At 42.4% G+C, this 25,539-nt stretch overlaps 2 protein-coding genes across 8 annotated transcripts in view; both read right to left on the reverse strand.

Moving 5' to 3' along the window:
- LOC134224943 (zwei Ig domain protein zig-8-like) overlaps positions 1–25,539 on the reverse strand; it is a 951,761-nt gene that overhangs the window by 427,851 nt on the left and 498,371 nt on the right. The gene's annotated exons all lie outside the window — the stretch shown is intronic.
- The window catches only part of LOC134224944 (histidine-rich glycoprotein-like), an 80,537-nt gene continuing 74,522 nt past the window's right edge, over positions 19,525–25,539 (reverse strand). Inside the window, exon 2 of one of the 2 annotated variants that reach the window (XM_062704598.1) lies at positions 19,525–20,861. In XM_062704598.1, the coding sequence (XP_062560582.1) occupies positions 19,589–20,861 (1,273 nt within the window). In that variant the 3' untranslated portion in view covers positions 19,525–19,588. The remainder of the gene's footprint in view (positions 20,862–25,539) is intronic. The other variant, XM_062704599.1, reaches the window with a different exon arrangement.

Genomic DNA, 25,539 nt, shown 5'->3' on the forward strand with positions numbered 1-25,539 from the left:
CTACAGCGCGACCGCCTCCGATGCGTCCTTCTTCTCCCGAATCTGTCTGCACTCTTCGTCGAGCCATCTCTAGTAGATGGTATGATTATACCTCTAAACTTTCACACCATTGATTCCTTCCAACACATCCGCGAGCATCCGTGTGCTGCCGATGAAGTTGAAAGATTTGCAGTTCCACTAATCGAACTTTCAATCCCCAATCCCACGGACATCCGTAATTTTTGAATATGCGCCCTATTAACCGCCTCATTGTATCAGCGCCCCCTTAAAAATAGGCGACTAAGTAGCTCATATTTTACGACGACAGGGCTGCAACCCAGGCTTCATTTATATGCATGTATGTATTCGCTTACGTTCGTACATGTTGGCATGGAATTTGGCGCAGAAACGAGATATAAATTTTATGCGTAATGCTTTAATCGCATATTAATTATTGTTGACAGACATGCCTGGAGGGACGGAACGTGGATTCTGCCCAGTTGTCATTGGGTGTCACGTTCGTTGCCGCTCGGTTCGAAGGTCTCGTTAGGCTGAGCAGGCTTGGCTTGGCAGTACGTATAGCAATTAAACTTTAACTAACCAGTCGTCATTGCACAGCGTTCTCTGTGTCGGGTTCGTTTGGAGCGGAATGGATGGTTTAGCGTTATGAGCCTCTCATCCTAGCTGAAAATAATCCATCTGAATTCGCTGTAGACCCGAATCCGTATCGCTTCCGTTGGGTTTCGAAGTTAGAATTGGCTGGCAACATTTTAAACAGATTATGTAATTGAAATTCATGAAGCAATATTGGGGTCGGAACAGCATTTGAGTTTCAGTTTAATACCAATTGAAATTGATACGTTGTCTGGAAAGAAAAGCAAACTAGCGTTGCTGGCATACATTTTCACAAGTTAATCCGATAGTTCAGCTGATACAATACACATATCGCTTGCTGACAAAATTAAATGAAAACAGTTGCAAATGAAGTCCAATTTTTTTTTTTAGAAGGGGCTGCTTTTAGCAATTTGCTCAATAATCATACTTAATGTTTCGACCTTTTATTTTGACCTTTTCCAAGGGTGAAACTGTCTACCATTTTTTGTTCTTAGTTTGCCGTTTTTCATGTTGGGAGTGCTTCTTGTAATTAATTTAAACATTTGGTGCAGTGTAGTGCAAGTCTTGTAAAATGTCAGTGTTTCCAAAGTCCTTAACCGTCCACACTAAATGTATAAATTAATTACAAGTAGCCCTCCCTACATGAAACTAAGAACGAAAAACGGTAGACAGTTTCACCATTAAAAAGGCTAAAATAGAAGGCCGAAACGTCGGGCAAAGCAAAACTTATCGTTTTGAATACATAAGATCGAGAAAGTCAAAAAATTCCAGAACAAATCTTCCAGTCGATCTCTCTCTCTATTATACCTATTTTGCAAAATTCAAATAGTTCTTGGTTACAGGTTTGAAATGTTGTTGCTTTCAAATTAATTGAACGTTTCCGCATGTTTATTTTGCAAAATTTATTCAGCACTGTGAACGATATTATTTATAATGACTCTTGGGAGCACTATACTTTTCAGACTGTACTTTGTTGCAGACCGAGTCAGATGGATAAAACGTACAGCAAGGCAACTCCAGCCCGAATAAAGATAAAGAAAGCAGTCATTGGGCGAAACATATGTATGCCATAAAACAGCATACAAGTTATAGTCCTTCGGCTGTTTATTTAGTATGTTTTCTTTACAATCAAAAACATCACAACTTGCCATATCTAAAACAGAAGTGTTGGCCCAAAGCAGTTTTGTATTTTGAGTGTAGCTGTTTTAAAAACCACAATCAAACCAGCCACGCCTTGGGTTCCCGTTAAACGTGCATAAACTTTTTAACGTACTTCGCGATGTACAACACTATGCATACTTCTGTCAGACAGATTCTTCCACTAACCACGGGATGTGAACTTGATTCGCAATATCCTGCCACACGTTGATAAGCTGAGCTGCTACCAGTGAAAAATGTTATTTTTATTGAGTATAATGGGATTTGCATTATTCATTCAGCAGAACGAGCTGACAGAGTGGTAGCTAGTGTGAGCGTGATGAAAAAAGAAAAACTCCCAGCGCTACCACTCGTCGTAGATCCATCCAACAACGTCAACCGTGTTCCCGATGAAGTAGACGACATCGTCAAAGGCAAACGAGGACAACAATGACTCTGCGGTAAAAGAACCGACAACATGCAGAAACTATGCGGTTGAACCTCCAGAAGCAGCAGCAGAACACTGACTGGCGCTGAGTGGATTTTATGCTTCCCCGAAAATGTAGATTTACGTGCGACAGAACTTGATTTAAAAGCAGCAAATCTCAGCCTTCCTAACTGCTTTGACGGTTTGATGAATGACTACACGATATCGAGTGGCTGCAAACAGCTGAAGCTCAAAAACAAAAAAAATAACAAAGTCATGGAGAAAGCGACTCAGTCTCTTCTACATCGATAGTAGCTATCGATAAGACAAGTCCCTCCCACGTCATATACCACCTATCAGGAGGGTCGAAAGAAGTTGTTTTTACGTACCCGGTGACGCTTCATCGAGAGCAGCACATGACATAAATTGTGATTATGTATGACGTTTTATTTTCCTTGCGTTATCTCGTGCTGGCATTCGTCCCACCACTGCTGCGAGGGTGGATCTTAAAGAACGTCACATCGCAACGAGCTCTCATCGGTAATAAAAGCTGACAAGAGGAGAAAGTTAGCCCGTTTCATGTGAAAGTGGCCGAGAATCCTAATCCGGACCAGTATATCATTGATACAAATAGAATAATGTTTCACTTCAGTGATCGAATCAGGTCAGCTTTGCTGAAAAAGTTACATTGTGATTAGACGAGTGAAGCGTTATTTATTTACGGGTTGGGTGGTAAGGCAAGAGTGCTATTTTCTGTTATGACGTCGAATGTGTCACTCACTTTATATGTGACGAATATAAGTACATAGGCTTCTGAGACAGGCTTAGTGATTTAATGGCTACCGTTTGTGTCTCACAAGAAGGTTGTCATGGGTGCAATCTTAGATCTCTTTATAAACTATGCATATTTCAATTTGAAGGTTACAGGAAAACTTCAATTCCGTAATAGTGAGTGTAGATCGATATTCTTTTAATTTTTCCTCAACTACTTATGACCGGGTTCACTGAAGCTGTAACACTTGTTTCTCTCAGATGGCTGTAGATTAATTTGGAGAAACACTTCCTTCATTTCACCAGATTACCTCGAAACTTGCTAAGGGCCCTCGGTAGAGGTGTATGAAGAAGAGGAATAAAAAACTAAATGCATCTCGCGTTTTCAAAAGCACCCCATCAAAAACGGAAGCCATGCACAAATGTCATTTTTGTTCTTTCAGCTTTGCTGCGTCAAAGCATACGTCTTCTTCTTCTTCGTTGGCATTACATCCCCCACTGGGACATTGCCGCCTCGCAGCTTAGTGTTCATTAAGCACTTCCACAGTTATTAACTGCGAGGTTTCTAAGCCAAGGTTACCATTTCTGCATTCGTATATCATGAGGCTAACACGATGATACTTTTATGCCCGAGACAATTTCCAATCCGAAAATTGTCTAGACCGGCACCGGGAATGGAACCCAGCCACCCTCAGCATGGTCTTGCTTTGTAGCCGCGCATCTTACCGCACGGCTAAGGAGGGCCCCATCAAAGCATACGTAGAATATTGACAGTTGTGCGTGGCTTCCGTTTTGAATGTAGTGCTCTTGAAAACGCGAGTGCATTTAGTTTCGGAATCCGGCAGGCTTGTCCTTAAGAAACAAAATTTTCACATTCTCGAAACATGTCACATTGTAAACACACAACATACAGTCAACAAACGCAGAGACACAGACAATTTGAGCAGTACGTACGCTGGCATACATTGAAGAACAATAGAATGCTAAATTATGAATCAAATAATCAACATTATGGATCATAATCACTATAAAAATTCAGTGTTGTGTTGAATAATTATCAGACGATGATAAATGTAATTTTAATGTGAAAACTTTTCACGTAGTCGGCGACAACTTCTCAAATTTTGTACTTAAACGATAATAAACAGAATTTTCATTCAAACAATAATCTTTACTATTATGCGATAATTGTCAACAGTCCCGTTATATCTTTTATTTGGCGTTATGGTTTCATGGTAGTAAGTAGAAAAAGTAAGTTCAAAATGTGACGATAAATGCTTCAAATCAGGAAACGATTTTCAAACGATTTCTAATTGCTGGCGAGTTTTTATCACTTGATAATTTAAAAGTAAGATCTCGGGTGAGTTTTGAACATACTAGTGTGACATGTGCATAACACATGTCATCATACCCGTTTATAATTTCTCATACTTTCGATCGATGCACAATGAATGCTCAAAGCCGTTCGTTGATATAAATGATGTTTCAGCAATTCTAGTCTGAGACCTCAAATTATAATGCACATATTTCAGTGCCTTCTCCAATTAACTGGCTTCGACTGTCTCCCATAGGCAAATATGTATTTGAAAGGTGTTAATAAATTGTTGTTTCAATTGTTCATCAATCAACACGTTAATTATTCTTGGTGACACAGGGCCCCAAAATATAGGGTGCAAGCTACCACATGACGACCGTGACATGAATGAAAATTGTAAAAAATTGATTTTTACCATCCCTGATGAAAATTGTGCAAACTTGAAGTTTTATGGATCATTTGTCATACGTTCATGGGAAAAAAGCAGGAATGTTATTGCTTTTCTTGATCTTGTCTAACAGAATATATTTTCCTATTGATTGCTAAATTTTGGCTTAGATACATGGATACCTCGTTGGCTACAGCGATACATCTATGCCTGGCGTGTAGTAGAGCTCCATTATTGTCGGTTTTAGGCAGTTTTCCCGAACGTTCAGGGTCCCCATGTCCGATTCCACCGCGTGCAGTCAGCGTGTTCGTCGCCTTCCACGAAGTCGCCGACTCCTATCTGGTTCTCTGGTTGAATATTGTTTTCGCAATTCTTTCTTCCGACATTCGCACTAAGTGACCAGTCCACTGAAGTCTGCCGTATTTTATACGATTCACAATATTTTCTTTTTTGTAAACTTGATACAGCCCAAGATTCATGCGTCTGCACCACACAATATTTTCTAGTTTCGCTCCGAGTATGTCTGCATGTTGCGGGACCTAAGCTGGTTACGTAATCTGTAAAAATCCCTATTCGCAGCAGCAATACGTCTTTTTACTTCACGGGAAACGTCATTGTCACATGTCACAAGCGTTCCAAGGTAAACAAATTCTTCAACAATTTCAAACACATCCCCATCAAGCACTACCTCAGCACCAACACCACTAGGTCTTCCTCTATCTCTACCTGCCACCATGTACTTTGTCTTAGTAGAGTTAATGGTTAAGCCTATCCTCGCCGTCTTCCTCTTCAGTGGGACAAAAGCCTCCACTACTGCTCTGCGATCGATTCCAATAAGGTCGATGTCGTCCGCAAAGCTCAGGAACATATGCGACCGTGTGATGATAGTGCCGTTCCTCTGCACGCCAGATCTCCTAATATCGCCTTCGAGTGCAAAGTTGAATAATGAATTCGACAGAGCATCACCCTGCTTCAATCCGTCTAAGGTTACAAACGAGGTTGACACTTCGTCTGCAATCCGAATACTTGATTTCGAGCCATCCAGCGTAGCACGTATTAGTCTAATCAGTTTCGCCGGAAAACCATGTTTGGACAGTATCTGCCACAACTCATTTCTTTTTACTGAATTGTTCTCCTTCTTCTTCTTCTCCTTTTTATTGGCATTACATCCCCACAGAGGGACAGAGCCACCTCGCAGCTTAGTGTGTCAGCACTTCCACAGTTATTAACTCCGAGTTTTTTAAGCCAAGTTACCATATTTGCATTCATCTATCATGAGGCTAACACGATGATACTTTTATGCCCAGGGAAGTCTAGACAATTTCCAATCCGAAAATTGCCTAGACCGACACCGGGAATCGAACCCAGCCACCCTCAGCATGGTCTTGCTTTGTAGCCGCACGTCTAACCACACGGCTATGGAAGGCCCCACCGATTCGTATGCTGCTTTGAAATCAATGAACAGATGGTGAGTCTGCAAGTTGTACTCCCGGAATTTATCAACGATCATCCGCCCTCACGAAAACCTACCTGGTATTCGCCGACGAAGGACTCCTCAAGCGGTCTCAGTCTGTTTAACAGGGTACGCGACAGTGTAACGAGCTTGCCGTAGGTTGTTCGGATAGAATGAACTTAACGAGGAGAAGGTCTAGTTGCAAGTGTGTTCTGTATTTTTCCAAACTTTTTAAGTTAACTTAGCATCTAGGAAATAATGGTTGAACGAGGAGTGAGCAAACGACGGTCGGTGTGTTTAACAAACAGCGTGAATGCACATGGTGCTTGTTGTGCACATGTGGTAATAATTTGGAGGTTTCATAATAACGAAGAGTAAATACAATACGTGTAAAATTGGCCTAGCGAGACCTTCTCATTAGGTCAAGTACGGGTGGTCGGAATTTAGGCAAATAACTGTGTCGGATTGAGGAAGTGTTTAATTTATGGGTTTGTGCAAGGGTACACATTTTATACATGTTTGAAATATGAATCTTAGTGTGGTGTTGTATTACTACAACAGGATTTTGTACGCCGAGTTCAGAAGGGTGATCCCTCTGTGATTAGCACACTATAGTCTGTGTCCTTTCTTATAGATTGGGCATATGAGGCCATCCAACTAGCCGGCAGGCAGTTCTTCGTCATCCCATATTTTATGGATAATGTGGTGGATTGACTGATGCGGCTGCTCACTTTTGTGTTTGAGAAGCTCGACCGGGATCTCGTCCTTCCCAGCAGCTTTACTGTTTTTCAGCTCGTTCAGAGCCTTCTTAACCTCGTCCAACTTTGGTGTTTCCACAGCTTGACCGTCGCCGACTATGTCCATCCTGCTCCTTAATACACCTTCATTTTCACCGTTCAACAAATCTTCGAAGTGCTCCTTGTATTGTCTGTCAGCAAATTTCCCTCTCGGTCATTGCACATGGCGGGCACTGGCGCAGTCTTATACCACGCGGCATTGAAATTTGCGTAAAACCTCCGCATACTGTTTCTATCCATGTTCTCCTGCGCTTCAGTTATCACGCTCTTTTCGTGTTGCCTTTTTTTCTGTGGTGAGTTCGTTTCTCTTCTCCCCTTGCTACACTGTACCGCTCTCTGTTGGAACAAGTACGAGCCACTAGCATTCGACTCCAAGCAACATTTTTCTCGTCCGTCACTTGCTGGCACTCCTCATCACTGTTTCGTTGGCGTCGCTGTGTAGTGTCTAACACTTCCTGCGTTGTTGTAGTCACAGCTTCGTGGATATTTTCTCACAATCTGTTGACGTCGCCGATCTGGTGGCATCTCCTATCCATCTCCTATTCTGGTGGTACTGTTCAGCAACTCCTTCAACTGACGAGCGTTGGATATTGAAACGCATCGTTCTGTTGTTTCGTGAATTCGTGATCCGAGTCGATGTTCGGACCGCTGAAGGACCTTACATATATAATATTCGAGAAATGTCGTCCGTCGAGGGAGGCAGGACTACATCCCCGACCCGCTAAACCGTTTCCATTGCCGCCAAGCCCATAGTCCCTTCGGTACAACCAGAAAGTAATGCTTCAAAAGGGGGCCAGTGTACAACGCACCCTCGAGGTTAGCTGTGTGTCCTTGCAGCACCGAACATCGTGACTCGCTTTTTTAGAAGAACATCATGGTATCGTGCCAGCGCGTTGCCGGCTTTCCAGGTGGCCTTACCATGTCCTCGGAAGGTGGGAAGGGTCGACTTCGCGCCTGCTTCCCTCTGCACGACTGGTATCAAGAATGATGATGCCGCGTGCACCCCAAATTGACCTTTCTGCGATAGGGCCTATTCGCCAGCACACAGAGGGACTTGCCGACGCGGTGCCTACACCTGCCCCAGCCTTGACGAGGACCCCTTTCCGTTCTCGGGCTCGGAACCCGCCCGGTTGACCAACGCCGTGAAAGCGATTAGGTTGTCCGGGGTAGTGTCCAGACCACATGTGGCAAGCATGTGGTCACGCATTGCGCGAAAACGTGAGCACACGAACAACACGTGTTCCGCCGTTTCCTCTAAACCTGCGCACACCGTACACTCAGGCGAGGCCAAGCAAGCCAGCTGCGTTACCTGCATTGTGATTTTGCAGCACGCTTAAACGCCGGGCACTTCGAACCCCCCATGGGGTGCTTGCTGTTCGCAGCTTTGCTGGAACAGATCAAACAATTGGGAGGGTTCGTGCAGCATCGTGCCTTATGTCCCTCAATCCGCAGCGTCGGCGAGATTGCTTCTGTCAGGGCCTTTGCAGTCCCATTGCTTGTGCCCCGGTTCCAGGCACTTGAAGGAAACTTCAGGTTGCTCGTATATGCGCACAGGGCATACCGTCCATCCCACCTTGACGCTCCCTAACTTGACTACCTTGGAGGCATCCGCTGCAGATAGCCGAACCAATGCTACCTGTGTCCCTGTCGGACCTTTCCGTAGCCGAACGGCTGCGGTGGGCGTCTCCACTTCACACTGTCGCCGCAGTGCCGTGACGAGCTCTTCGACTTCGGTGATTTCGTCCAGGTCTTTAACCCTTAGATTCACCTCCGTAGTGAGTGCCCTCACCTTGACCGTCTCGCCTAGAACTTCCTCCGCCAACTTCTTGTAGGCGGCGCCCTTTTGCTTATTCGACGTACGTCGGCGCCGAGTTCACCAAGCTTGACGTCTCTCCTCATCGCCTTCAAAACGTCCGAGTACTTAGCCTCGTCCGCCGTGATGACTAGGGCATCACCCCTGGAGCGATTGGCGCCTACCCTAGACTTCTTGCAACCCTCATTCGCCTGGGCCTTCTTTTCGGCCCTTGACGTCTTCGGTTTCCTCTTGTTCTTGACCAGGGTCCAGGAGGCGTCATCCCTCTCTATTTCCCTGGTCTGGTGCGGCTGAGAACTTTCAGCCTGCCGTAATTCCTTGCCACCGTCTTTCCTGAGTGGACGGACCTTTCCAGGTCCTTCCTCCTGGCCGGGGTTCAGCTTCCCAGCCCCACTACCCTTGTTCGGGGTAGTAACCCTCCGCGTTTTGGAGCGGCCCCCAGGGAGCTCATCCCCTGGAGACTGTCTCCCCCGTTTTTGTGTCTGCTCCGTTGGAGCAGTCACCCCCGACGTACCGGCAAATACTTGAGCCTCAGTCTGGGTAGACTTTAGTACCACCGTCTTCGCTGGCACGCCCTCGGTCGATTCGACCTTGCCCGAGTCCGCGAATCCTGAAGTGATGTATGTGTGTGCGTGTATATGTATTTGTATGTGTATGCGAAAAAAAGTCACTTACCTAATCGATTTGCTCACAATAAAATGCACTCGATGCAGAATCCTTCCCCATAATTTTGTTTAAAAATCCAGATCGGACAATGGGCCCAAAAAATTATTGCGAAAATACAATTTTGTATGTGCAAAGCTACAATAGCTACAAAGCTACAATAACATATTTTTTTAAGCTCAAAATGCGTTCTGAAGACTCCCTCATTTTTCAAACATGATCAAATAGAGATCTGCGTAGTCAAATAAAGAAATAAATGAGAATTTTGCCAACAGTGTCCATTTCTATTGATTGTGGTTGTAGTGTAAGCCTCTGTTTATTTAGCCTATGGAATCCATGTGCTCTTCAATTAATTAAAATAACAAAATGTCAAAATTCGGCAGCTCGAATGATGTAACCGTTTGTAGGACTAATTGGACGTAAATCGGTGTGAACGATTCTTAATGAACTTTCTAGAAACAAATTAGATTGTGAGTGGAAAAATAACGAGTTTGCTCTTACCAGAACAGTCTCCCGATTTGTTTTTGGCGCAACCCACTTTTGTAAGTACCAGAAGTTCATCATACTTACGTTACCGTAAATAGGGTTTTTAGCAAGTTTGTATGTAGTTCCGGTTATCGCCAAACGAATATATTTTCATTGAGAATGAGCATTTGCGGGGTTGAGGGTGTTGGGGTAGTAATTAGTACTGTGAAACTGGCAACACTGTTCAAGGTTAAATAAATCAGTATGAATTCAAAGTTGGTGTGAAACGAACCTCCCTTTGGCAAATCGCGATTCGTGCACTAAAATGTAAGTAGTTATAAATAATAATGTATTAACAATGTTAAAATAAATTTATCATATACGGCATTGAAGCTGCTTTCAATAGGTGTTTCAATCGCGCCAAAGGTGACATACTCAACAAAGGGAAAGTTTACTTATTAACTTTTACTTTATCCGATGATGATTAAGAAAACCGAAACAAAAATTTGAATAGGATATATTTTCAGATGTTTTGACTGGATTTGTAGCTTATAATTAGGTTTTCCGGGTTTCAGTCACGTGAAAATGTTAATAATTTTAAATCATTACCAACGTTTCGATCCGGAAGTTTGGATCATCATCAGGGCTCGAAAATAATCAATCTGTCTTATGGTCACACGATGGACTGTCAAATGGGTGGGGGTAAACTGCACTAGTTTGATTTGCTCCAACACTATTAACAATATGATGGGTTGGTGATGAAGAACATGAGGTTCACTACACAGAAAGTAACTACGTGGCACTATTACCATGACCAGCTGTTGCTAAACTACAATAACGTTATCATTCAAATTCTTGTTTTCAATTGAATGGTATACCGCATTTTATTGCAACATCAAATCAGGAAATTATTAGAATGAATCGGATTCATTAGAAAGCAATAATTTCATTGGAGAACTATTTACATACACAGTTCTTTGGAAGAAGTTTGACATTCGAAAAAAAAAGTTTATTGGTCCGAGACAGCAGTAGAAAATTTAAATATTGCCCTAGCAGCATTCAACAGAATGGATGTTGCAGTAGGATTGATTAAAAGATACGTTTTATAAACAACACACATCTATATGTGTTGCATTCGATCTCACCTTTCTTCACGTTAGACATGATCTCATTACAAAAATGGAAACATTATGACAACATAAATTTTGATTTTTTTTACTGATTATGGATCGACTGTACGTTTTTTATAACAGTGCTTCCGAAATAATGTACGGACAATTAGATGAACAGACGGTGCAAGTTGAACTAAACATACGACGACAAACAACAAAAATATTTTCCCCTTGAAAAAGACACAATCCCCGTGTCGAAACGTCGGATAAATAAAAAACTCGTTGTAATTATTACAAGATTGAGTAACCGTTCAATAGATAAAAATAAATTTTGATATAAACATTATGTTCTATTGCCATAAATGAAGTCTAAAAAAAACTTCTGTTGCTATGCCATTCTGAATCAGTTAAAAAACACGAAGACTTATGGAGGTAAGATGCGCGACTATAAAGCAAGACCATGCTGGCTGGGTTCGATTCCCGGTGTCGTTCTAGACAATTTTCGGCTTGGCATAAAAGTTTCATCGTGTTAGCCACATGATATACGAATGCAAAAATAGTAATTTGGCTTAGAAACCTCGCGGTTAATAACTGTTAATAAGTGCTGAATGCTCACTAAGCAGCGAGGCGGCAATGTCCCACTGGGGGATGCAATGCCAATAAGAAGATAAAAAGATGAAGATTAAAACCGAAATGTTCGGCCTTATAGCAGTTTCCAAAATTGGTTGTATGTGACTCCTCAAGATAAGCATGGGACCACTAATAAGTTTTAAAAGTTTTTTTATTCTTATATTTATTTGGAAAGCACTCTGTGTTCTTAACCGTTACTGTGCCGTGATCTACTGTGGTACTCTGCTGTACAGAGTCCACACAGAATCTATTTTTAGATGTCCATAAATCGTTATTGTTGTCGTTGACAGTCCATATCATCGTGAGTCCATTGTGTTCATTTGTCCATGTGGTGAATCCAGTGATCGTTGCTTTGTTCGGTTGCCATTAATCGAAGAACGTTGGAGGAATGCCTCCGAGAAGAACAGGTCTGTCAGTCGTCATCAGGCAGCCGTGTCGGTGAGGCGCGTTCCCCAAAACGCCACCGTACGGACTGCGCTTCTGGCGACAGACAAGGGTTTGGTGGAGGTCCTGGGAATCGAACCCATGACCATTCGCTTATGAAGCGAACGTGTAGCCAACTACGCTACGGGACCCCCTCCTTTAAAAGTTTTTGACATTTGTGAATTTATTACAAAATTTATAATGGGTTTGAAGATAGCTACAAGCGCATAAATAAATCCAATCTAGCAGCATTGAGCACAGCTACCGCTAGAAAACTTAAATAAATCTAAGAAGTCTTTATATTGTTACTTGAGCGGTTGCCAGTATCCAATTACAATGGAGACATATGGCCCGCCTCTTCGGCTGCCGTTACCATTGACGTCGGTTCGCTGACCCCGCCTTCTGTTCGTTCGATGCCAGTGCTGCCGTGCAAAACCAAGGTCAAGGCACTTTCTAAAGTGCAAATCATAATCGCTTGGTGTCGGTGGTAGCGCAAGTTTTCGTGGGAGGGAGACGCTGCGAAGATGTATTCGCATGGATCGCGACTATCGCATTTCTGTGACAAATCATCGAGTGGTTGACGTCGAGGGCAGGGAAGGTTTGATATTGGTTTTGTGGATGTTAATAATAGGAAAGGCGCATTATTGATAATAAATCGATCCTTGTTTAAACCAAGATTTAAATTTTGTGTTTTTTTATTTCCCCGAAATTTTACATGTACATTTTTTTATGATCAACATAATTTACGGCATTAGTTTGCCATTTTGATTGTAGCCTGACTTTTGGCAACACCTTGAACATATTCAAAAAAATCTAATTTAAAAACGGCTTGTCCGATCATTTTGGTGTCTTTGGCAATGTTTTATGTAATGATTTAGGCTTAGACTGGCCCAGGAAACAAAAATTTGTCGAATTCCCCGGGGCACCCCCCAGGATTGTGTCTTTTAATGAGAAAATAAATCACTCTAAATTTAAGTACAATCGCTTGTTCCATAAGCTGGCACATTTGATTTGAAGTTTTTATGGGAATTCAGTCAAAATATATAGGAAAATACACCTATAACACTCATTCAATCTGGAAATTGGTTTTGGTTGCTCGATTGAGCTCAGATTCGCAAAAAGGCCTGTTGGTATGTTACAGAACAATTCCACAGAACATTGTAGGATGATTGAATGAATTTTTATTTAGCTTTCGGCTGATTTATTGGGGGCTGTTTTGTGTACTTTTGGATTTATTGATCGAATCCGGTCAGCTGAAAACTATATAAAAGTTTATTTAGTCATCGTGCAATGTTCTGAGAAATTGTTCTGATACATACCAACTGCCCTTTTTGCAATTCTGAGCTTAATCGAGCTATCAGATCCAATTTCCAGATCAAATGAGTGTCGGAGATGTATTTTCCTATATATTTTGAGTAAAATCCTCATACAAACTTCAAATCAAATGTGCCAGCTTATGCAACAAGCGATTGTACTGAAATTTTGAGAGATTGATTTTCTCACCAAAAGACACAATTCTGCGGGATGCCTCGTGGAATTCTACAGCATTTTTTTCTCCCCATACTAAGCTGGGCCAGTCTAAATAGGGGCTATGTAGGAAAAATTATACCGCTTTGACCCAAATTCCGAACATGACTCATATTCCGCACACTCGCTTTTATATTGCCGTTTTGGCTTTATTCGTGTAACTCTTTCCACAAAATATTGAATTCGTTTGTAATCTTGACCCTGAGTGGGGAAAACTGATGAATATGTTATTTTGAGGGCACTGAAATGCCAATGTTCGGAATATGAGTCATGTTCGTGATTTGAGTCAAAACGGTACTGTGATAAAAAAAAAATTGTTCGGTCATTGAAAATAAAGCTTAACAATCGATTTTCTCAGAAAATATCACAATACAGAACATGTATGGAACACTACTACAAACGATGTTCAGTTGCCATTTTCATCATACGACAACTTTTTTTTCAATTGACAGACTGACTCGAATTTGAGATTTTTCATCCAAGATAGCATGGGAAAATTAGGCAGTGCATCAATGTTTCTTTATTTGCTAATAAGACTCGTGCCCTCTGCAAACAACGGTTTTTGGTAAGTTAGGTGAGTCAGAAGTAAAAATGTTGTGCAATATGGGCCCTAGGAGAAAGCCAGCTCTATTAGCTATGTCCCATATTTGCTTGTTTCCCTATCTGTATACATATGATAGTTATGCTTTCACTTCGTGGAGCTTAAGGAAGACAAGAAATTTTTCAAGCTAGAGTTTCCTACGCTGTCACAAAATAGAATAAGCGAGAACAGTGTGTAACGCAGCCACGGGGCAAAATGGCTTCACGCCTTAAATCACTCATATAATATTTTGTTGAATATTTATGAACAAATATTACCATTACAATTACATATTAGTTATTCACTATTGAGCAGCAACGGAAAAAATAAGCAAAATCCTTTCAATTTCACTTAAATTTAACGAGTTTCGAATCTTTCACCTTACCCGTAAGATTATCGTTCAACCCAATAAGACAAAACAAACAACCATGCGTTCACCATTATTTTGCATGCGATTGAGATATTTTACACCACTATTGGAGTGTTTTGCCCCAGGCTAATTTTTAAAACTTATTTTATATACGTTAGAACAGCGGTTCTCAACCTTTTTCTCGAGAGGTACCTCTTGGAGCTTTTGCATTAATTGAGGTACCCCCTATTTTTCTTTACTGTGAATGAAAATAAGCGTAACTTACAATAGATCTGAAATAATAGACCATAAAATCAACGGGTAACGAAAATTTGGGCCAACTTCATGGAGAGCCATATACTCCATGAAGTTGGCCCAAATTTTCGTTACTCCGTGATACTTACCAATTCAATTCAATTTAGTTCATACATCAAGCTTCCTACAAGGAAGGTTCCGAACCACTTGAAAGGAGGCTTTCGAGCTGCTAGGAAAGAGGCTTCCAAGAAGCGTAGAAATAGGCTAGCAGCTTCTGAGGGCACAGGACTTTTATGACTATTGAGAGCTTCCGGGTGAGAAGCCTTTCTGAGACACTTGAAAGGAGGCTTCCGAGCCTCTTGAAAGAAGGCTTCTGGGCCTCTTGTTTGACATAGGTTACTCCAACTCATATGTGACCAGATTTAGTCACAATCAAGTTGCTGCAACCATTTTTGTCTAACTTGTGTTGCTCGGGAGGCTTCCGGGTCTCTTGAAAGGAGGTTTCCGGGCCTCTTGAAAGGAGGCTTCCGGGCCTCTTGAAAGGAGGCTTCCAGGCCTCTTTAAAAAGGAGGCTCCCAGGCCTCTTAAAAAAGGAACCTTCCGGGCCTCTTAATAAAAAGAAGCATCCGAGCCTCTTGGAAGAAGACTTCCGAACCTCAAGAAAGGTTGCTTTAGAACTTCTTGCAAGGAGTCTTCTGAGGCTCTTGAAAGAAGGGTTCCGAGCCACTTGAAAGGAAGCTTCCAAGGCGCTTAAAAGGACGGTTCCGTTTCACTTAAAAAGAGGTGTCCAAGCCTTCAAGAAAGGAGGTCTCTTAAAAGGAGGTTTCCGAGCTGCTTGCAAGGAGGTTCCTGAGAAGCGTAGAAGGGAGGCAAACAATCCTTGTGCAATAAATTTACTGACTAAAAAAAAAGTCTTCATACTTCTCGAATGGTGGCTTCAGAACCTTTAGACTCTAGATTATAGTTCAAAATTACCCAAGCGGCACACATGTTGCACAAAAGTTTGTGCGATCAATATGCAACTAAATTTAGTCATATTCAAGTTACGGCAACCAAATTTGTCTTTATTGTGCTGCTAGGGAACATTCTTGACATATCATTCATTATTTTGTTTCAATCAAGTAGAAGATTTTTAAAACTTGTTCATTCGACGTTTTATCCTGTTGATCTTTTGTCCCGCAGCCCTTTATACACTGTGCTGGCTGCGTAGGGCAGGATTCAATTGGTTTTAATTTACTGATCGCCATACATATTATGTACAAGACAAAGTTTTGAAATTTAAAAAATACTCAATTGTGGAAACTTTAAATAATATTGAATAATAATTGTAATACATCCGCCATTACGCACTTTTGATCGAGGTACCCCCTGAGGCCAACGAAGGTACCCCAAGGGTACATGTACCCCAGGTTGAGAATCGCTGCGTTATAAAGTCATAAAAACCTTGTTGCTTTGAATAGGAAATCAGTATTAAATGTAGTTGGTTTTGCAAATATTGCATCTACACGTTCAAATGGTTTGATATTCTTGTTTATATTGGTGAAAACTTCGAGAGGGGTGCATTTCGGACTGTTCTCCCCTTCGGATATTTCATCGAAGCATAGAGCATCGTTATGCTACGTTCAGACTATGAGCTAAAACACTTCATATAGAGATTCTTGATATAAGATGCCATATGCATTATTTGCAGCGAAAACTGAATGTACAAAGACAATGATGTCAAGCTACTTTATATCAAGTTATATAAATCCTCCGGCATATGAGGACCGTTGTGGATCACTTGGTGTCGATACTTTTCAAATGAGAATGAATAGATCGCAAGCTGCCTTCATGGCCAAAATCGTGATTTGAACTTGAACCTTTATGCTCCGAAACGAACAATGTGACAACGAAATCTCCTGTATCTTTTTCCACATTATCAACTGTATGGAATCTCTTTATGCTGCTGCGTTTAACCGCATTTATAGGCGTTCTTATCCCAAACTTCTTCAATTAAAGTTGGGAGTACCTAAAAACACCAAATACTAAATAGGAAACAAAAGTTATAATCCTTAAAGCGTTCAAGTAAATAGTACACAGATTCATTTTATTCTTCATTTGAAAGCAGTGCTCTTAAACAAGATATCTTCACCGCAGTTTGAGAGCTGACGCATTCCAAACTGCAAACCAAATTATGAAATTGTTTGCCCAATTGACAAAATGATCAGCATCGACAACTCCACTAATAGAAACGTACAATCTGTGACGAAGGAAAACTATACACATTGCAGAGCGGAGGGTGTCACACTGCAACCAGACTGCACCGTCAGGATGCAGTGTGGCACAGCACAGAAGCAGCAGTAGTAGAACGAAAGAAACGAGTTAACGTTTTGCATACACTTTCCTTCGGGGTCGTGACTTGCATTTCAAGTTGGAAAATGGTTTACTTCTTGTCCTTTGCGTGCATATAAATGAGCCATGAATTTTAAATCAGAATGCAATACACACTGATACCGCGAGATTTTCTGAATTGTGCGCTCGATGGGGATATAGCACTCGTGGATTAGGAGGGGTGGAAACTACTAGTCAATGGAATGGAAACATCGACGTTGAATGTTTTGTTTATTCAGCGTGAGTCATAATTAAGAAAGTAGTTTTCTGCAGTAATTTGGTGAAGCGATGTAAATGTCAAATTGCAACGCTCCAGTTTCTATAAATTACTGCTAACTGTACTGCTTACATGCTTATGTTTAATTATGCTCATGCGAATCTTCGAATTGAATTTGCGGGTGATTTTCATATGATTTGTTGGTTTTCTGAAAAACAGATATATTTTAAGTAAATGAACAGAAGAAGAAAACAGATAAATTAATGAATTTTCTAATAAATGAGCTATATTTTTCTTATTGAACAATTTATGGAATTAAAGGTACATTTCTCGCCATGAGTTTTTTTTTCGCATTAGCTCATAATGTGTTTCTATATTGCCTCTCACTACCTGTGTTAATTCTCGTTCCGCAGATGATTGACATTAGCTTATGAATTTTATTCCGAGGACGTGCCATGTATTTCGCGGATCAGTTCATCAATATAAATGGCACATACTTCAATGTTGTCAGTGAAAAACGGATATAGGTACCGACAGCCTTCATGTGTCAGAAGATGTCTAGAGGCATATTTGCACTTTTATTTCCCTGCAACAATCACACCACAGCAGCGCAGTGGGGGGATCTGCAGCATATTCCCATTTTCACAGACTGGGGTAGAGACCTGTTTTTGCTAGTTCAGTGGTGAAAGTCTCACAACACTGCGCCAGTACCCGTGTCCTATCAATCATCGGATCATAATTTGCAAATACGTCATGGGAACGAACAAGGCTCTTTTTGGTATGATGCTGTATGCTTTGCATGTGCGGTGATACTCACTCAGGTTGAATTAAATAAAAACGATATTTTCTATAACATATCAACAAGGTTTTATTTTTACTATTTGTTTTTCGATGATTAAATTTTTCAAAGAAATTGATTTTAGTAAAGTTACTTTACTTGCTACACCTAAAGCATGAATCTTACTTATCTGGACGAATACCATAGACAATTTATTTGGAATTAATTTATCTGTTGTGCAAATCGTACTTGCTTTTTATGCCTTTGCTTTTGTGAAGATGAAAATAAGAATGTCAGATAAAAACGGACAGCTTGTGCAAAATTCGTAAATGTTGAAAAATCTGAATATTGTTTGTAATGTTCCTAGTTTTGCATGCCGCATTTTATCGCTGCCTATGCACCATCATCGAAAACATGCCGGACGACCGGTACCGAAACCATTCCAAATCCCTTCGGATGGTGTTGGTTGGCTCAGGACGTTACCGGACGGACTGTGTATGTAGTACAGTTGGTACAAGATACCGTTTGGTGTTTACCCCTCCGGGACGGAATATAAATTGGAAGTAAATTTTGAGATAACTTGCGACCACTTCGAACACGGGTGCAAAATAGGGCACTGATAGTGTTGATGGCGTGGTTAATGGGCACTGACAGGAGTCAGTAACCATCGAAGTTTTACCAGACGTGTTGAGCTGATTTACGGTGTGTCACAGTTAAAGGCTGCTGTTTATGTTCGAGATGGTATCATATTTTTCTTGGAGAACTATCAGGGACAGTTCAGTAGGTCTCTACATGGAGCATAGCTTTGAAGATGTTTAGTGCTGAAGAATATTGTAATGTGTAATATGAAAAAAATCTGAACAAAAAAAATGATTCTGAATGAATTTTCATGCATACGAATGAGTGTCTGATGCATTACTTGCAAATTATATCAATTTGAAATTCTCTGCCAAAAATTCCGAAAACTGTATAAAATTACTCAGTAGTAAACCGGTTTTGAGACATGTGGAGCTTATTCTGCCTGTAGGCAAACGGGAACCTCTTGGAAACCCCTTTTTTGTTCATCACTTGTATGTCGACACATTGCCCGATTGCTAAATAAATATTCCCAATTTCTCTGGTGAAATCACCATTAGATTAAATGTTTGCTTATGGAGCGCATGTTGACCATATTCTCCCCTACGTCTTCCATCACTGAACAAGGGTCTTCATTTACTGTATCTCTTGCCCACTGTTTATATAAGAAAGCTTCTAACGTTTAAAAAATTGCGGTCATTACTAAATAGAAGTTGACGTTCTACGAGCTAACGAATTTCATTCCATTTGGGTTAATAAATCCTGAACGAAGTTCTTCCTTACTTAATTCTGTTCCTTTTGCTCTTAGTTGTCACTAAGGAACAAGCACCAATACCTTAAATTGGATGGAAAATGTGATATACAATACAATACAAGAGCCAAAAACAATTTTAACAAATTTATTCATACTATTTGAACAAAATCTCAAACAAAATCAAATTAACTGGTTCAATAACCCTTGGCGACAGGAACGCAAGGAACATGGGCTACTTCGGGAGCGCATCCCACGAGAAGATTGGCACCACAGCTCACTGCTGTAGGATGGGGTACTGCATAAGGCGTCGCTGCAGGGGCTGGAGCGTAGCTTACGGCGGCTGTTCGGAACTGCTTATGTCCGTGACCTGCCATCTTGTACGCATGGTACGGTACGTGATATCCATAGGCGTGTGGTTTGGAATGTCCATGGTGCGCTACGTGGTGCCCATAACCGTGGTGCGAGTGGGGCTTAGGGTGACCATGATGCCCATGAGGAACATGGTGTCCGTGGTAAGCCGATTTGTGCTTGCTGTGGTGCTCGTGTGCATGATGCTCGGCTTCATGATGCCCATGCTCATGATGTTCATGACCATGATGTTCGTGTCCATGACCATGATGCCCATGTCCATGATGCCCATGTCCATGATGCCCATGTCCGTGTTGCTCATGCTCGTGATGAGCGTGTTCATGATGCTCATGGGCATGTGCTCCATGCGCATGATGTTCATGTGCATGGTGTTCATGCCCATGATGTGCATGTCCATGTTCATGCCCATGGTGTGCATGTCCATGATTTTCATGCCCATGATGTTCGTGCCCATGATGTGCATGCCCATGATGTGCATGCCCATGATGTTCATGCCCATGATGTGCGTGCCCATGATGTTCTTGTCCATGATGCTCATGTCCATGAGCTTCGTGTCCATGATGTTCGGGTCCATGATGTTCGGGTCCATGATGTTCGGGTCCATGATGTTCGTGTCCATGATGCGCATGCCCATGGTGCCCATGTCCATGTTCCTTATGTCCATGATGCTCATGCCCATGGTGTGCATGTCCATCTTCCTTATGGGCATGATGTCCATGATGTGCCATATGGCCTTTTGACTTGTGTCCGTAGTGTGCGTACTTATAATGATCATGGTGTTCAGGTTTGTGGTGTTCTGCCGCGTATTCATGGTCATGGGCCCCATGGCCATGTTTGGCATAACCATGCTCAGCGTGGCCGTGATGTTCTGCTCCATGGTGTGCGTGTTCATGATGCTCATGTCCATGTCCGTGGCCATGATGTCCATGTGCCTGGTGGTCATGTTCTTGGTGTCCATGGCCGTGTCCGTGAGCTTCGTAGTGACCATGATGCTCTGCATGTTCATGATGCACATGATGAGCAGGTTTAGGGTGAGCGTAGGCATGACCATGATCAGCGTTGGCATGATGTCCATAGCCATGATGTTTATGCGCATACCTGAGCAATACATATGAAAAGATAGGTATACCGAATTGTTTTTAATCAATAATAAAACATTAAATCAATAATAAATAATAAATCATCCAATCGTTAGCAGAAGTTGAAATAAACATTTGTCAAATGATGGGTGTGGTTTCTAGGAAAGATATATGCGACGAGTGAGAAAATGATTCAAATATAAAAATTCACATAAACAGAGATTTCTATGTAAATTGAAATGAGAAATGAGAAATCATAATGGACGCAATTATGATTTCTTTTTTTCAAAGTCAAATAACTGTTTTGCAACCAATAGAGCTATACTAACATCCGAAACAGTCTGTTATAGGTAAATCGTCGCGTTCCTGTTTATACAGGGTGTTTGTTTCCTGAGTGTGCATATTTTGGGGGCAGTTTGGGGACCCCAAAACATGAAAAAGTGCCCATGGAACATAGGGTCGGAAATCACTGCTAAGTGAGTTATTCAGAATTCTATGTTTTAATTTTTGGTCAACTTTACCAACCTCTATCTCATTAACCATTGATCGTATAATCTCATTCAGCACACAAAACGAAAGCTTAAAGTCTAAGCTTTTTGAGCTTCATTGACCTTATGTTGATAAAAGTGGTTTTAAGTACAGTAATTATGCAAACTTTCATAAAAGTGTCAAAAATAACGTGCCTTTTTCTTATAATTTAGTGATTTTTTCTTTGCTTCTTTGCTACCTAAATGTCCTTTGGTGGAACATTGTATGATTTGCAGTTTACCCGTAATTTTCAATTTAAAATAATTAACAAAAATCATCGAACAGCAATTTTCATCGCGATGTTTGCTTCAAAATGTTGATTGGCAACCCTACCTGTTCGGGCGTTCGTTGCCTGCACGTGGTGCGATCGTTTGTAAACACAATGCATGCCACTAATGCCGTGCTGGAAGTAAGGTTCAAAAAGAATGGATCAGCTGATAGAAAAATTGGTTATTTTTTAACCAGGGCGTACATTGTATGAATGACTTTGCAGAGCGTAAGTGTTGAATTTGCATACTATCTACGCTGTCTGATGTAAAACTTATCTGTTAGAAGCGGCCATAATTTATTTTCAGATAATGTTTTTCATCAGTAATTTACTATCATTTTTATTTTGTTTTCGCCCAAATCGGAAGATACCTTGACAATAAAATCCGACGCATGTAGGCAAACGATTGACGAATGACTTCGTATTTGATATGGTTGCCTCTGGTTCGTTAGGGTGGAAAATTGTCATCCAGTTGTAGTCGCCCTGCGGTGACGATATGGCACGATTTGTTTATGCGGGTGCTTTACTTTTTTGGAATTACGATTTTTTTTTTAAATTTTATTTCAGTGAATTCTTAAATTAAACGAAATGGTATTGATAGGAATCCAATTAAGAGTCATCCGTGAGTAGTTTCGGGAGGAGTGATGCATGAGAATTCGACTAATCAGTTTATCTTTAAAATTTCTATGAATTTTTGCGAAGCCCAAAAACTCTGGTAAATTTCTGTGAATTCGGTTGTTTTAATGAAACTACAATCCGCCTTTTAGAAATACGACTGAATCCCCTGAGAGTCTTTGTGAGTGTTGTGAATCCGATGAATGTAGATAGATTTATAAGACTCTTGGATGGATTCTTGAGAAACCGTAAATTTGAAAGGACTTTGGAATGGAATCTGCGTGGATTCGTAAAAATCCGGAAACCATGAGTTTTTAGAGGAAATTGTAAATTGAAATTTCCGCGTTTAAAAATCATGGGACCGAGGAGATTCTCGGAATCCCGGAATTCTTAGGAATCCCGGAGGATTCTAAGGAATCCCGGAGGATTCTAAGGAATCCCGGAGGATTCTTAGGAATCCCGGAGGATTCTTAGGAATCCCGGAGGATTCTTAGGAATACCGGAGGATTCTTAGGAATCCCGGAGGATTCTTAGGAATCCCGGAGGATTCTTAGGAATCCCGGAGGATTCTTAGGAATCCCGGAGGATTCTTAGGAATCCCGGAGGATTCTTAGGAATCCCGGAGGATTCTTAGGAATCCCGGAGGATTCTTAGGAATCCCGGAGGATTCTTAGGAATCCCGGAGGATTCTTAGGAATCCCGGAGGATTCTTAGGAATCCCGGAGGATTCTTAGGAATCCCGGAGGATTCTTAGGAATCCCGGAGGATTCTTAGGAATCCCGGAGGATTCTTAGGAATCCCGGAGGATTCTTAGGAATCCCGGAAGATTCTTAGGAATCCCGGAGGATTCTTAGGAATCCCGGAGGATTCTTAGGAATCCCGGAGGATTCTTAGGAATCCCGGAGGATTCTTAGGAATCCCGGAGGATTCTTAGGAATCCCGGAGGATTCTTAGGAATCCCGGAGGATTCTCAGGATCTCCGGAGGTTTCTTAGGAATCCCGGAGGATTCTTAGGAATCCCGGAGGATTCTTAGGAATCCCGGAGGATTCTTAGGAATCCCGGAGGATTCTTAGGAATCGGAGGATTCTTAGGAATCCCGGAGGATTCTTAGGAATCGGAGGATTCTTAGGAATCCCGGAGGATTCTTAGGAATCCCGGAGGATTCTTAGGAATCCCGGAGGATTCTTAGGAATCCCGGAGGATTCTTAGGAATCCCGGAGGATTCTTAGGAATCCCGGAGGATTCTTAGGAATCCCGGAGGATTCTTAGGAATCCCGGAGGATTCTTAGGAATCCCGGAGGATTCTTAGGAATCCCGGAGGATGCTTAGGAATCCCGGAGGATGCTTAGGAATCCCGGAGGATGCTTAGGAATCCGGAATCCTCCGGGATTCCCTAGAATCCTCCGGGATTCCCTAGAATCCTCCGGGATTCCCTAGAATCCTCCGGGATTCCCTAGAATCCTCCGGGATTCCCTAGAATCCTCCGGGATTCAGAATCCTCCGGGTTCCTGAATCCTCGGGATTCTAGAATCCTCCGGGATTCCCTGGGAATCCTCGGGATTCCTAGAATCTCGGGTTCCTCCAGAATCCTCCGGGATTCAGGTCCTCGGGATTCCTAGAATCCTCCGGGATTCTTCCTAGAATCCTCCGGGATTCCTGGGAATCCTCCGGGTTCCCTAGAATCCTCCGGGTTCAGATCCTCCGGGTTCCTGGGTTCCTCGGGATTCTAATCCTCCGGGATTCTAGAATCCTCCGGGATTCCTAGGAATCCGGGATTCTAGAATCCTCCGGGATTCCTAGAATCCTCAGGTTCCTAGAATCCTCCGGGTTCCTAGAATCCTCCGGGATTCCTAGAATCCTCCGGGATTCCTAGAATCCTCCGGGATTCCTGGGAATCCTCCGGGATTCCCTAGAATCCTCCGGGATTCCCTAGAATCCTCCGGGATTCCCTAGAATCCTCCGGGATTCCTAGAATCCTCCGGGTTCCTAGAATCCTCCGGGATTCCTAGAATCCTCCGGGATTCCTAGAATCCTCCGGGATTCCCTAGAATCCTCCGGGATTCCTAGAATCCTCCGGGATTCCCTAGAATCCTCCGGGATTCCCTAGAATCCTCCGGGATTCCTAGAATCCTCCGGGATTCCTAGAATCCTCCGGGATTCCCTAGAATCCTCCGGGATTCCCTAGAATCCTCCGGGATTCCCTAGAATCCTCCGGGATTCCTAGAATCCTCCGGGATTCCTAGAATCCTCCGGGATTCCCTAGAATCCTCCGGGATTCCTAGAATCCTCCGGGATTCCTAGAATCCTCCGGGATTCCTAGAATCCTCCGGGATTCCTAGAATCCTCCGGGATTCCTAAGAATCCTCCGGGATTCCTAGAATCCTCCGGGATTCCCTAGAATCCTCCGGGATTCCCTAGAATCCTCCGGGATTCCTAGAATCCTCCGGGATTCCCTAGAATCCTCCGGGATTCCTAGAATCCTCCGGGATTCCCTAGAATCCTCCGGGATTCCTAGAATCCTCCGGGATTCCCTAGAATCCTCCGGGATTCCTAGAATCCTCCGGGATTCCTAGAATCCTCCGGGATTCCTAGAATCCTCCGGGATTCCCTAGAATCCTCCGGGATTCCCTAGAATCCTCCGGGATTCACTAGAATCCTCCGGGATTCCCTAGAATCCTCCGGGATTCCCTAGAATCCTCCGGGATTCCCTAGAATCCTCCGGGATTCCCTAGAATCCTCCGGGATTCCCTAGAATCCTCCGGGATTCCCTAGAATCCTCCGGGATTCCCTAGAATCCTCCGGGATTCCCTAGAATCCTCCGGGATTCCTAAGAATCCTCCGGGATTCCTAAGAATCCTCCGGGATTCCTAAGAATCCTCCGGGATTCCTAAGAATCCTCCGGGATTCCTAAGAATCCTCCGGGATTCCTAAGAATCCTCCGGGATTCCTAAGAATCCTCCGGGATTCCTAAGAATCCTCCGGGATTCCTAAGAATCCTCCGGGATTCCTAAGAATCCTCCAGGATTCCTAAGAATCCTCCGGGATTCCTAAGAATCCTCCGGGATTCCTAAGAATCCTCCGGGATTCCTAAGAATCCTCCGGGATTCCTAAGAATCCTCCGGGATTCCTAAGAATCCTCCGGGATTCCTAAGAATCCTCCGGGATTCCTAAGAATCCTCCGAGATTCCTAAGAATCCTCCGGGATTCCTAAGAATCCTCCGGGATTCCTAAGAATCCTCCGGGATTCCTAAGAATCCTCCGGGATTCCTAAGAATCCTCCGAGAT

The sequence above is a fragment of the Armigeres subalbatus genome, chromosome 3, assembly GCF_024139115.2.
Source record: "Armigeres subalbatus isolate Guangzhou_Male chromosome 3, GZ_Asu_2, whole genome shotgun sequence".
Classification (NCBI taxonomy): domain Eukaryota; kingdom Metazoa; phylum Arthropoda; class Insecta; order Diptera; family Culicidae; genus Armigeres; species Armigeres subalbatus.